General features: G+C 42.6%; 1 protein-coding gene across 1 annotated transcript; it reads left to right on the forward strand.

Moving 5' to 3' along the window:
• Positions 1-4997: 4997 nt before the first annotated feature.
• Positions 4998-6013, forward strand: LOC104583781 (vegetative cell wall protein gp1). Its single transcript, XM_010237224.3, has one exon. It carries the CDS (start codon positions 5096-5098, stop codon positions 5633-5635), a length of 540 nt encoding a protein of 179 aa, XP_010235526.1. The 5' UTR covers positions 4998-5095; the 3' UTR covers positions 5636-6013.
• The last annotated feature ends 7261 nt before the right edge of the window (positions 6014-13274 follow it).

The raw sequence follows: 13274 nt of genomic DNA on the forward strand, positions 1-13274 counted from the left end.
GGAGAAACCAGGAGGGGCCGAAAGTGTTTCTCCAATATAGCCCAATGTTGTGGGCCGCCCACGCGTGATGGGCTGGGCCGTTCGGTGGCAAGTATGGGTTTTCGGCGGATCAGCCGGCTGCCGTAGTCCTGCTGCGTGCCGCGATCCTTCCACTCCGGCACTCGTAATTTTCGTGTTTTACGTGCAAAAAAGATTTGCGCGTATGAACCTTTGAACTCGGAAGTCTTTTTTTGTTTAGATGTTTGAACTGAGAAGTCTTCATACAGGAGTATTACTTTTCCTTAGGAAGCAAAACAAAAGAAGCAAAAATGTAAGTGACCATCCTACAGTGAGCACAGATGCAGAATCGGGCGGCTGACAGATATTGTGATAGTTTCTCCTCTCCCCGGTTCTGGTTGAGGGCATACACAACGTGTCATGTGTTTAAACCGACTCTAAATGATTACTCTATCATTATTTGGCCTTAAATGTGAGTATAATGGTAAAAAAGTTTAACTCTTAGGCCATTTGCGAAAGGTTGACTCTTAATTTGAATTTGTGAGGAAAGAGAAGAGAACCGATCATGTGAAAAGTCAGACTCTTAGCCAAGAGTTAGCTACGAGTCAAGTTGTTTCACCATTGACACCATTAATGTTAACAAATCATCCAGAATCAAGTTGACTTTGGACAAAACTATTTGATGTTAAATCCAATGATATATACTTTCTACATCTCATATTAAGTGTCGAATGTTTAAATATGGATGCATACCTAAAAAGCGTCTAGATACTTGTAATATTTTGACAATTAATATATGACGGAGGGAGTATATATATTCATAGTATACATATTTGATATTGTAGATATTAGTATATTTTTCTGTAAATTTAGTAGGACAAACATACACCATTTTGGATTTAGAACAGTGGTAGTATTAGAAAGGCACATAACAAATACGATAAATTTATTCTTACCTACCCAATCCATATATTTTTGCATGTGAGGTCAATGCTTTAAGATAGCTAAAATGTTAACTTACATTTATATTTATGTATGCACGGGGGATGGAGTACGCGGGCTTCAATTTTCAAGTACAAAATACAGTCCCCTAACTCTAAAGCGCGATGACAATGGAGTATAAACAACAAACGTACACGAGGAACAGTACTCCAACACTGCTCTGATCAAGCCAGTAGCGTGCGGTTCACAAATAATTTATTTTCCCAACAGCTAGCTGGATGGAGCGTTCCTTGCTCAGAACTGTTCTGACTAGTAACCGACAAATTTCTTCCTGGAAAGTGCTTTGGTCCTTCCCCAAAGTTGAAAAGAAAATAAACGCGACTTCTAAAGCAAGCCTAGAGGCTTCGAGCTGATATCCATTCATGACGCGGCTTCGTCTCTTAGCATAACACCACGTTTTAATTATAATTGTCAACAATAATTAATGATCCTCGCACTCTCATTTTACTTATTAGTACATTATACTTCGACAAAAATGCTTCTTTGTACCTCAACTTGTCGCAAAGTTCGTTTTAGGTCCCTTGCCAAAATTTCGTATTTTTTTCGTCGTTCAACTTTCAAAATTGGACACATTTCGTCCCTTCGCTGACTTGAAGTGGTACTTTTGTCCACGCGGCACGGTTTTCTCTGAAGTCTGAACCGCCATCTGAATGATTTTATGTCCCAAAACGACACGCTGACCTAGCAAGCGCTATCTGGTGGTTCCCTTGCAGCCGGCCGCCGTCGACACTGGTGGCGGCACATGGTGACATCCATGCTGGGTACATCTCATTGTCCTCGGCCTCGTCGATGTGGTCCATGTTTGTTCGTGGGGATGATGTGGGCGGCGTGGATGACATGTTCGCTATCTCGTGACAGATAGGGTAGGAAACGGATGGGTCGAGATCATCTTTCTCGGATGGCTACAACACACCACCACCAACACGACCAGCAGCAATACTCGTCATCATAGATATACTTCTCGTGCCAGCAGCCCACGGGGGGCATGCGAATACAACAATGGTGTTCATCAATGGCATGGCGACGGAGGTGCACTGAGGTCCTGTGGACGTGCGGTCCATGTTCATCGAGGACCCCGTGTTGGTCCACGCCAGTGGCGGCCGGCTTCCTGCCCGTTGACGGTGGCGGGTTCGGGGAAACCCATGCCATATGGATGTGGACAGCAATACCTCTATGGATCGGGGTTGGGACCGAATGTGTCTGGTTTGAAAGTTGAAGGACAGTAAAAGTACAAAATTTTGTTAAGGGATTGAAATCTGAAATTTGCGACAAGTTGAGGGACTAAAAAAATTAATTTTCTCTTATGCTTTTGTATTGCTAAGTAACAGACCTAGCACCTCACAAAAATGGATTAATGCATGCACTGATGCTTTCTGTTTCCTGCCTATATATATAAACACACGTTTTTTTTTTGTTCCTAAAAAAACACTCGTTTTTGAAGGAGAAGATACAGTCAGACTGGCTGCATGTTAATAATGATTGATTAACAGCCAGAATGTTAAGTACTAGGAGAGGGAATTGTTTCTCATCATGGTCGTGGAAGGTGCTCCAGAACCAGATATAGCTTTCAGATCGCACACACTTTATGTGGGCAGTATGTCCACTAGTGCCCCGCGGTTCGCTGGCCGGACCACCGCTTTTTGTTTGCTTCACGGTGCTGCATTTGCCCCCGGCGACGTTTGACGGCGACCAGTCTCGCACGAATCAGGCGCGACGCAAGGCCCTGACCGGCCAAACAACTGTTAAGAGTATGAATTCCTTCCGTTGCCGTTTTTCATGTCCATGTTTTGTTCGCTTCAAAACAATCAAGTATACATGTATGTTTTGGCAAATTGTTCTGCCAGCGGGATTAGAGGTAATCCTACATGTATTTTGACTGCAAACTAAGAGAGAGCTAGTCGCCATTAGAAGCAAAATATCGGATTTGATGGGAGAACAAACTCCGGGTCGTTGTAGCAGCAAGAATATATGTCCGTACGTAAAAACCAAAAAACTGCAAGACTATTTTTGCTGCGAGACAAACGAGGTTAGGTCAGCGTGTACCACATGGCTCGTACACAACGGACGAGAAATAAATTACTCGTAATTAGGATGCATCACTGAAAGAGAGAGAAGAATCACCTCCAATTTCCACGAATTGAGATTTGCCTAGAACCGTTTTTTAATCACTCTCGTTCGCTCTATACTATAAGACGATGCCAAATAGCCAAACACAACAAATCACGGTTCCTTCGGTTGAAGGCAAAACTCGTAACCCCGCCCTGAAATCAATTGTTCGTGACCTTGCGTTTTGTCCGTTTGCGAGCTGAAAACGCTCCCGTACTCGACGCGACGGCGAAGAGATGAATTAAGTAAGCGCGACAAGTCCAGAAAACAAAACAATTAACTAATAAACACATGTACTCAGAATATAGTATGGTTAGGCAATGCGCGCTATACGCCTGACGAAATTATTAGCCGGAAGAATCAAAGCCATCAGCGTCGATCTCCGTGATGCATTGCAACGAGAGCGAGTGCAAGCTAGGTTGCGTACGATGAGATGCACATGACATGCGGATGCAGGATAGACATGTGGGGATCGATCGATGGAAGAGAAAGCATCTCTCGCTCTCTCTCTCTCTTTCGTTTTCCTTTTCTTGGGAGGCCTGCTCGCTGGATCCGCTTTGCTTTGCTTTGCATTCTGGGCATTCCTGTCTCCCGATGACCCGGATGTATGTTCGTTAATTTGTGATGTTGGGGAATGAAGGTGCGAGCTAAAGGCATGCGTGCAGTGCATCCATTCCGGCCAGTCGGCCACGGTGCTCCCGGGCCTGGTGGCTAAGCTGAAAACGGTGCTCCCTGGCGTAAGCCAACAATCTTTTTTACCGTGCACGTGTACGCCTCGATATCGGTACTTGGTTTGTTTGCAAGTTACTGCCTCCTGCCACTCCACTTCACTCCAATAGCCTCTGTACGGTCCAGGTGCCCTTCCAGTCAATTTAATTCAATTTACGGTACCTTTTCCGTTTCATAAAAATTGACAAGTTTAAAACCATATCAATTTTTATGAAACTGAGGGAATAGCTCTGAAACAGAAATAAATGTTGTACTCCATTTTACTGCTGCTAACTATAACTACTCCTGATAACTCCGGGGGGCATGCAAAGCTTAAGCCAGACGTGATGCACGACGTATTACCAGATGGACCGATAGTGCAGGTGCGCAAATTGTCTTTCCACTTTCGTCACCGCCTCGCTTTCTTAATTTCCCACTTTTAGGAAAAGTGAATTTTTGCCTTGTTTTCATACTGCACAACTTGGTAAGTCCAAGGCTGCTTTTCGCCCACTCGGTTTCAACTAGTACTACAACACAGTTTTGAACACCACTTTCTTCAGCACTAAACGAGATTCTCCACTCTTAATTTTTTTTAAAACAACATTGAAAAAAATCATCTACGTTTTCATTTTTGTACAATGCAAGAATAAATGTACTACGTACTCCCTTCGTCGAACAAAAGATATTTCAAATTTGTCAAAATTTGGATGTATTTAGACATGACTTAGTGTATAGATGCATTCAAATTTAGTCAAAGTTGAGACATATTTTGTTGGACGGAGAAATACTGTAGTTATTTTTGCGCAACTTTTTCCCTTCCGCTATTATATTTCGGATGATAGTGTGCATGTAACCGATAATACGAAAACATCTAGCAGGGGAATGGCGTTCGCATGCCTAATAGTTATTCGGAAATCGTAAAGGATTAAGAGATGGCCATGCATGCTGCTGATATGAATATGCGAGAAAGAAACAATTATTTTGCGGTGGTTACGGCCGGAGTTTTTCTTTCAAAAAACTAAACAAGTAGGAAACGATTCCGAGAAAAGGGTATGAAACAACAAAGATCGCGCAAAGCGCCAGGAAGCCATGTCAGCGGCCCACACTCCCACCTGGAAGGCCAACGCGAGGTCCAAAACAGAAGAAAAATATTCCAGTGCCCATGTCCATCCGCTCGTCAGTCCACACCCAAAGCCGCGCGCGCACGATAAAACCCGGAGACGAGACCGCAGCAGCAGGCCTGCCCCATCGCCACCACCAACAACAAACACCACAGACATCGATGCCCACTTCTTCCTCGCCACCCGCGCCGGCAACCCCCGCCGCCGCCCCTTCTCGACGCAGGCGCCGCCGCCACCGCCTCCTTCCCTCCAGCTCCTTCTCCACCGCCGCGCCGTCCCCAATAATCTCCTCCTTCTTCCCCCCTTCCCCGTCCCCCTTCCACCGCTTCCTCCCCTCCCCTCTCCGCGCCTCCTCCGTGCCCTTCTCCTGGGAGCACCGCCCGGGCATCCCCAAGACCCCCGCGCGCTCCGCAGCCCGCTCCTCCTCCAAGGGCGGCGGCGGCGGCGGCGGGAAGAAGCCCCTCCCGCTTCCGCCCTCGCTCCTCTGCAGGTCCGGCGCCGACCCCTACGACCCCTCCTCCGTCGTCCCCGCCGACTACGACTGCTCCTTCCCGCCGGAGAAAAACCGGGGGCGGATACGGATCCGCCGCCGGAGGACGCGGGTAGCCGACGCGCTCGCCGACTGGCTCTCCATGCTCGGCCTCTACCGCTCCTGCAAGCGCGCCGCCTCCTGCTTCGCCGACAAGGTCAAGTCGCCGTGAGATCGATCGATTCGAGATAAGTGCTACTGCTGCTCGTGCTGCGCCTTTGCGGGCGCGCCCCGCGCCGCCATTGACGACATGCATCTCAGTCTAGCTATAGCTGCGTCCGTCTCCGTCAATCCGGCCGCGTGTTCGTAGCAATTAATGTTACCTCCGGGTTATTTGGTGTAAATTAGCCATGTTGGGTTTCATGGAAAGAGAGAGAGAGCATATGATTTGTTGGTTCCATATACTGCATGTGCTGAATTATTAAGCGTGCCTCAATAATTCGCTTGTCGTGGTGTGCTTTTACTACTACACTAATTGCTGGGTTTATATAGGGGATTACCAAACTTTTAAGCTTAATTTGTGCTAGTTGGTGTTGCTCTGGACGCTGCTGATCAAATCTGTAAAGCCTTCGTGCATGGGTTTTTATGTACTCCTTTAATTAATTAGTTTTTTTCATAATAAAAGAGCTCAGCTCCCGATTTCATTAGCGAAATCAGCAGTTCAACAGGTGTTAATTAGGAGTTCAGCATGCGAAAAGTAAAAACCAAAACAATGCTGGCAGCATACAACTGCTAAACTCCAGCAAAACTGCAAATTATAGGCCAAACGACATAGACTACAGAAATGTCTTGATGTACTACAAGCAGCTGCAGCATCAGTCTGTAGTCCTCCTCGTCGTCGCCCGCCATTCAGAGGACGTCCGCAGAACTTCCGATGCTTTATGCGAGAGTTTGGAAGCCCCAATCTTAAACCTCTCACGATCAGAATCCTTTTGAAGACCAGCTCAAAATTCTATCCAATGACATACATAAAAGATAATATTAGTAGGTTCCTTAAGCTCTATTCCTTGGAAACAAGATAAATTGCGGCTTTTCCAAATACTCCAGCACAAAGAGGCCACGCCCATAGATACATATGTGCGTTGCCGCCCTTTGAATTGCAGTATCCAGATGTTAATAAGATCATCCATCGATTCAGTGGCCTTGTTGATCCCAATGGAACAACATATCACATTCCAGCGGAATTTCGCCACCGAACTGGAAAAGAACAAGTGATCAACACTTTCTTGATCACCACAAAATTCACATTTAGTTGGTCCATCCCAACCTCGTTTAGCTAAGTTGTCCCTTGTTAATATGCTGTTTCTGCACATTAACCATAAGAAGACCTTAACTTTTGAAAGGATCCTAGTTTTCCACAGCTGCAAATATGGGATAGCAACCTGTTTATCTTTCAGCATTCTATATAAAGATCTTACTGAGAATTGACCAGACTTAGTCAATGTCCAAAAACACCTATCCTCTTCCTCTGTCGGCTGAACATGCTGGCATAGGTCTACCACTTGATTCCACATGTCCAACGTTTCCTCCTGGAAAGATCTTCGGAAGCTGATACACTTCCATCTAGAACCTACTACCTCAGCTACTGACACATACTGCTTATTAACTATTCCATATAATCTAGGAAATTTATCACAAAGAGCTTAGTCTCATGTTCAATGTTCCTCCTAGAAACATGTCCGTTCCCCATTACCTATTATTTTTCTACAACAGTTAATAAAAATGGGTTTAACTTGCATCAACCCTTGCCAGAAATGAGACTGCCACAGCCCTGTTCACATCTGTAAAGTATTTGTTTCTTCAGGTATTTGGCTCTAATCATATCCTGCCAAACACCCTCTTCATTCTCTAATTTCCATAACCATTTGCATAAAAGACAAATATTCTTAATATCTAAATCAGTTACTCCTAAACCACCTTGATCTCTAGGTTGACAGATTCCTTGCCAATTAACCAAATGATATTTCTTTACCCCTTGATCTTCCTGCCACAATAAACGAGCTCGAAAGAAATCTAATCTTTTTTTAACCCCTTTAGGAATTATAAACAGAGAAATCATATAGCTAGGAGCATTACTTAACCCAGCCTCTACTAAAGCCAGTCTCCCCCCCAAGGACAAAATCTTTCCTTGCCAGCAACAGAGTTTACCTTCTGCCTTATCTTCTATTACTTTCCAATCACTATTAGTGAGTCTCTTATCCTTAATTGGAATCCCTAGATATCTAAAAGGATCTGTCCCTTTCTGACATGTAAAAATCAACGAATACTCATCATTTTTCTCAGTTGCTGTCCCTGAAAGGGAAACCTTGCTCCTGTATGGGTTTTGATGAATGATGACAACATGGTTGAGAAACTAATGAGTTACACGGAGTGTTTCAGGTTTTAGTTCCTCAGAAAAGTTGGTTTAACCAGCATCGATGACTCCTAAAAATTGAAGTACAGGTACTGGCTTGAAGTATGAAGAACTCAGTGAAAAATGTGAAGCGTAGCTTTCTTCATAGGTCTTTTCGTTGTTTTTTCTTCACTTGAGTATAGGAATGCAGTGATATTAAGGGGGGTTTGATGTGTGGAGCTGGTTCAGGTGAAACCTATTCTTCATGTTCAGCTTAGGCGAAAACCATTTTCTGCGTGAGTGTTTTTCATCGGAGTGAAGAATGAAGCATTTCAGGCTTCACAGAAACTTCCGCGTGAAGTCTTCACTCTGATTTCAAATGTGTTTGAAAATCTTTGTCGTTTTACATTTTGACCACGTAATCTAATCGTTGTGAGACAAAGAGATAAAGTATGAACTAGAGTCTCAGGGATCACTTTATCCAACGGGTCACAACGGCTAGATCGGTCGTGGCCAAGGCCATATAAGACGACCCACCCCGAACGGGTTCGGTGGTGATCCCCCAGCGAGTGGTTTTGAAGAACACCAGATAAGAATGGGATCCCCTCTCTAGCCGAGCACTTGAAGCTTGGTACTCTTGGTGATTGGCATCACCTAGACGGCTAGGAGTCAGTGTTGAAGAGCAATCGACGCTTGTGATTCGCCATCAACCAGTCTGTGAAGGTCCGGAGATCACCTCAAGATCTATCACGAGTAACTGGGCGAGACTTAGGTCTTAGCTCAATAGGATTGGGTGGACTTGTATATCCGCGAGTCTTGTGTGACTCAGCCCACTCAACGGAGACGTAGGATTGGGTGGACTTGTACTGTTATTGTTTTCACTGCTACTGCTTTACTTGTTCATCTTTCTTCATTCCACTGCTACTCTAAAATTGCTAAGTAAAATCTCTGTTGTTGAAGCACTGTGACTATCTTCAGTCTTCAGTCTTCATTTTTTAAGAAAGAATTAAAACTGGTCACATTCACCCCCCCTCTGTGGCGTACTCGATCTTTCAGTCCCAAAACAGTACACTTCACTTAATTTTCAGCCCTGTTAAATGTTCAAAAAGACACAGTATAAATTTTAGGTTTCTAGCACTAATGAGATCATCCTCAAAACAGAAAATAGTGTCGTCGGCGTATTGTAAAATAATCATTCCATCATCTAGCAAATTGGAAGCCAACCCTTTAATAAGTCCCAATTCTTGTGCTCTTTTAATAAGAACCGCAAGAGTATCATCAGCAATATTGAACAAAATAGGGGATAAGGGGTCTCCTTGTCTTAAGCCCTTCTTAGTTTTGAAATAAGGTCCTATGATGTCATTGGCCATGCCAGCTACATGACCATCACTAATTGTACTCATCACCCAGTCTATATACTTTGAAGGGAAGCCCTTCATTCTAAGAACATTAAACATAAACGACCAATTTATTTTATCGTATGCTTTTTCGAAATCAACCTTAAATAGCACCCCAGGTTTTTTCTTCCTATGCAGGTCATCTAAGCACTCATGAAGTAGTACCACATTATCCAGGACATATCTACCTTTGATAAATACAGATTGAATCTCATCTACTACCTTGTCAGCTACCAAGGCAGTTTTATTATGCACACATTTAGTGAAGATTTTAAAAAGGACATTGGATAGGCAAATGGGCCTATACATTTGAATTTTATTTGCATCTTGCCCTTTCGGAAGTAAGATAATGATCTCATAGTTAAATCTAGAAATATCTAGTATTAAATAGTAACAAAAGATCATGACAGACCAAAGACCAATTTTTTATAAAATTCAATGGGAAAGCCATCTGGCCCACTAGCCTTATTAATTAGTATTCTACCCCGATTGCTTTCTAAATTGTAAATTTCAATAATCTCTACCGAGTTTTCTCCTAGCTCAAGAAATGTCATCCAGCTCATTTTCTCTCCCTTCTTTCAATTCCTTGTTTCTTTGCGACATTTAATTCCTTGTTTCACGACGCTTTCATGGCTATATATACTCTAGTCCTACCTAGCTATGGGTACGGCACTTAATTAAGATATAATAGTCTAAATTGGCTTTTCAAACTTGGCAGAACAATAGTCCACCCCAGGTTAAAAAATTGCTTCTCTTTCCATAGCACTTTGCACACAAGTACTTTTAGTTATACTTATACGTACATGCATGTCATTGTTCATGCAGGCATGGTCGTCTTCTCTCTCGATCGTGCACTTAATTGCACCTAATTTATATCTAGATCATACTAAAAAAGAACATCACGTTTGCTCGCAGAAGTTAAAAAAATACTTTACGCACTTATTTGCAGCTAATCTATATTTCAATGTATAAAGACATCACGTTTGTTTACAAATGCTAAAATAGTAAAATATGTGCACCGTTTTATACCGTTTGCCGTCTGGTCACAATGAATCAAGATTATAATTGTGTCGATGAATTTAGATATTCATACAAAATCCCGAAAGGGCATTTGATTTTTATTATGCAGATAAAGAGTACAATTCTTTTGAAAGAGATAACCTATCTTTTCATAAAGGAGGGTTAAAACACGGCCTCTGCATCGTTTGAGAACATAATCATATATTATCGTCAAGATTCTTACAAAGAAGAGGAAAAAACACAGTCCAAAGTTACACACAAAAAAGCCAATCACACCCAGAGTCCATTAAAGCTTGTGCCTCCACATTTTGTAGTAGAAACCAGATACGAAGCCAGTGAAGTACCAGCCGAAATACCTGCAAGAAAGGGCAAACTTTTTTCTTGTAAAAAACAAGATCATTACGTCGGTTCCAAGTAGCTAGACCAACAAATATCATATGTGCCCGTCAAAATAAGTGATTTGATAGATTTAGGAATCGCTAGTAACAATTTCCTAAACATATTTGATACTGATCGTGGTGGAGGGAGGTTAAAACTCACAAAAATGATGCACCACAGTATGCAAATCTTAGGATATATAGTCGAGGAAGAGATGTTGAATAGTCTCTTTATGCATTAAATTTGACATTAAAATGTAAAATAACAGAGAAACACCTTTTCGTGTGATGGTGGAGTCGTGGGTGCATGATTCCACCCACCATGGTTCAAATCCTTGTGCTCAAAATTATGTTTTAGGGATTTTCCCTACGGTCTTTCCATCAAAAAAATATGTAAAATAACAGCTTGGTCTTAATATGAAATTGATATGAAGTAAAAAATAGCTAATTATTAGATAAAGTTATGTACATGGAAAACAAAGTTAGAATAAAAACTAAATAAAATAGCAATATGGCGTTCATACAAACTACATAGATAGATATATTGTGGAACAAATTTTATATGAAATTAAAGTCGCTGTTGGATTTTTAAAATGAGCATGCATGGATCAGTCTCAAGGCATGTATATATTGCACGAACAAAACAACACAAATGCAATACATGGCAAATTTGATTATAAAAAAGGATACTACTATGTATTTTGATTTTTATTAGTCACTCTGATCCATAATAAGTGTCAATTCATTTGAGTACTAAACAATATATCTTCGGTTACCTCTTGGTATTCCCAGCGCCTCCGCCGTGTAAACGGGGTTACCAGTAAAAAACTCTTTTAAAAGTTCTGAACTGAAACCACAGATGAATTGTCAAACTCGTGCTCTCCTTGTTAGGAGAGATAGCCCATGGTTAATGGTTACATACTTACATATGCACATATACTCACGTTTTGAATTATGCATATGGCCAACAATGGAATACCAAATAATTAGCGATAAATAAAGATATTTTTTTGATCGGGAAGCGATAAATAAAGATAGATTGCACTAACAGACCCAGCTAGTTGAGTGTACATGCACCATAACATCGCGTGCACACACGCATTAGTTCTCCCTAACTATCGATCACTTAGATCATGGCGACATTGTCTAGGACTTTATCTCCAGTCTCCTATGCCTGCTGGTACTAAGATAGCTTTGTTAACACGTTAACCTACCCCCACCTCGTTCTCGAGAAATGAAAAGAAAAATGCTATTGGGCAACTCTTCTCCTGATATGATTAACCTAATCCCATCGCATGCTTTTCTCTGATCAAGTCACCCCTAAGTATATTAATTAAACACGGATTCCTCGTGAAAACGAGCCCCAACCGCCATAGGCTAATCACACATGATCTTGCAAAGTATCTTCCTTTTGTACAAGGCGCATACTACTTTGCATTCGGGTTCAACTACAGGACAACTGAAAGGGGAGCGAAAGAATATTCACTATAGATTTAGCTACATATAGTACTATCTGCTAACATACAAAGCCAATTAATTCTTTGCCGAAAAGCATGGAACATTTTTCCTTACTATGTTTGCCATGGCAAATTGGCAAAGGTGTATTTATGTGCAAGCTAGGATGCGTTGTAAGGCACAAGCTGAGGTATCTTGGCCAAGAGCGACTAGGAGACGTTCAGCCAAAAAATTCTACAAGCACATCATTTGCTCTTCTTCTATAAATGACGATGATATATACACCTTCTTGGGTGTATTCTAGAAAGAAAGAAAAAAACATCATTTGCTCTGCTTCCGGTTTCTCAGGCAGGGGCATATGTGATGTGGAGGCAAGACACACGGGTCACCGTATATATTCTTCACCCGTCGCCATTCACCGGGTGGTAGCATCGAATCATTGCGCATCACTCGTGATTCATTCGTGTGTGTCGGACCGTCACTCGGATCCCAGCTTGCCGATCGGTGCACACATGCAGCCCTTCTTCCATTTCCTGCTGCATATCATTCTGGAGTGGATTCACGGCAATCTCTCTGAGGATGAGACAGATGGAGGATTCCATCCCATGTCGGGCGTCGTTACTTACGTCCTACCCCATCATCCTGGGACCATGACACGGGCCGGGTAAAATAGCTGGAAAGCTTGGAGGGGTCCCAATTAACAGTAAGCACGTGGAGACTGGAGACCCCAAGTGGAAGAACAAGTGCTCGATCACCCTGGAATCCTGGATCATCGATTTTTACAGGCGCAGGTGCAAACACTTGCTCTGAAACTCTCCCTTTGATTCAGAGGAATTTTATCAGAAAGACAGAAATGTTTGTGTGCACGATAATGCAGCGGTTCCACAACTTCAACCGTTGGATACCATCAAGCAAGCGGGTCAGTGTGGTTTGCACTAATTAATCCAAGTGCAGGGTGCCAATTTGATCGTTTTAAGCCCATGTAATTGCACACATCCTAATCTCCAATATATTCTCATCTAATGGCTGCAAGATACGGAACCTCCGCTCTGTGGTGCTGAAAATAAAGCCCGGGTGATTTTTCTAAAAGAAAACTTCCATCCAAGCCAATATCACGAAATTTTTAGTTTGTTTCTGTGGCGCCTGTGGAAGCAAGATGCAATTCCATATACAACATCAATAATTTTCCAAACACTCAATATACCACTTAGAATTTCCGCTTTTCAAATC

Source organism: Brachypodium distachyon, chromosome 3 (assembly GCF_000005505.3).
Source record: "Brachypodium distachyon strain Bd21 chromosome 3, Brachypodium_distachyon_v3.0, whole genome shotgun sequence".
In the NCBI taxonomy this organism is placed as follows: Eukaryota; Viridiplantae; Streptophyta; class Magnoliopsida; order Poales; family Poaceae; genus Brachypodium; species Brachypodium distachyon.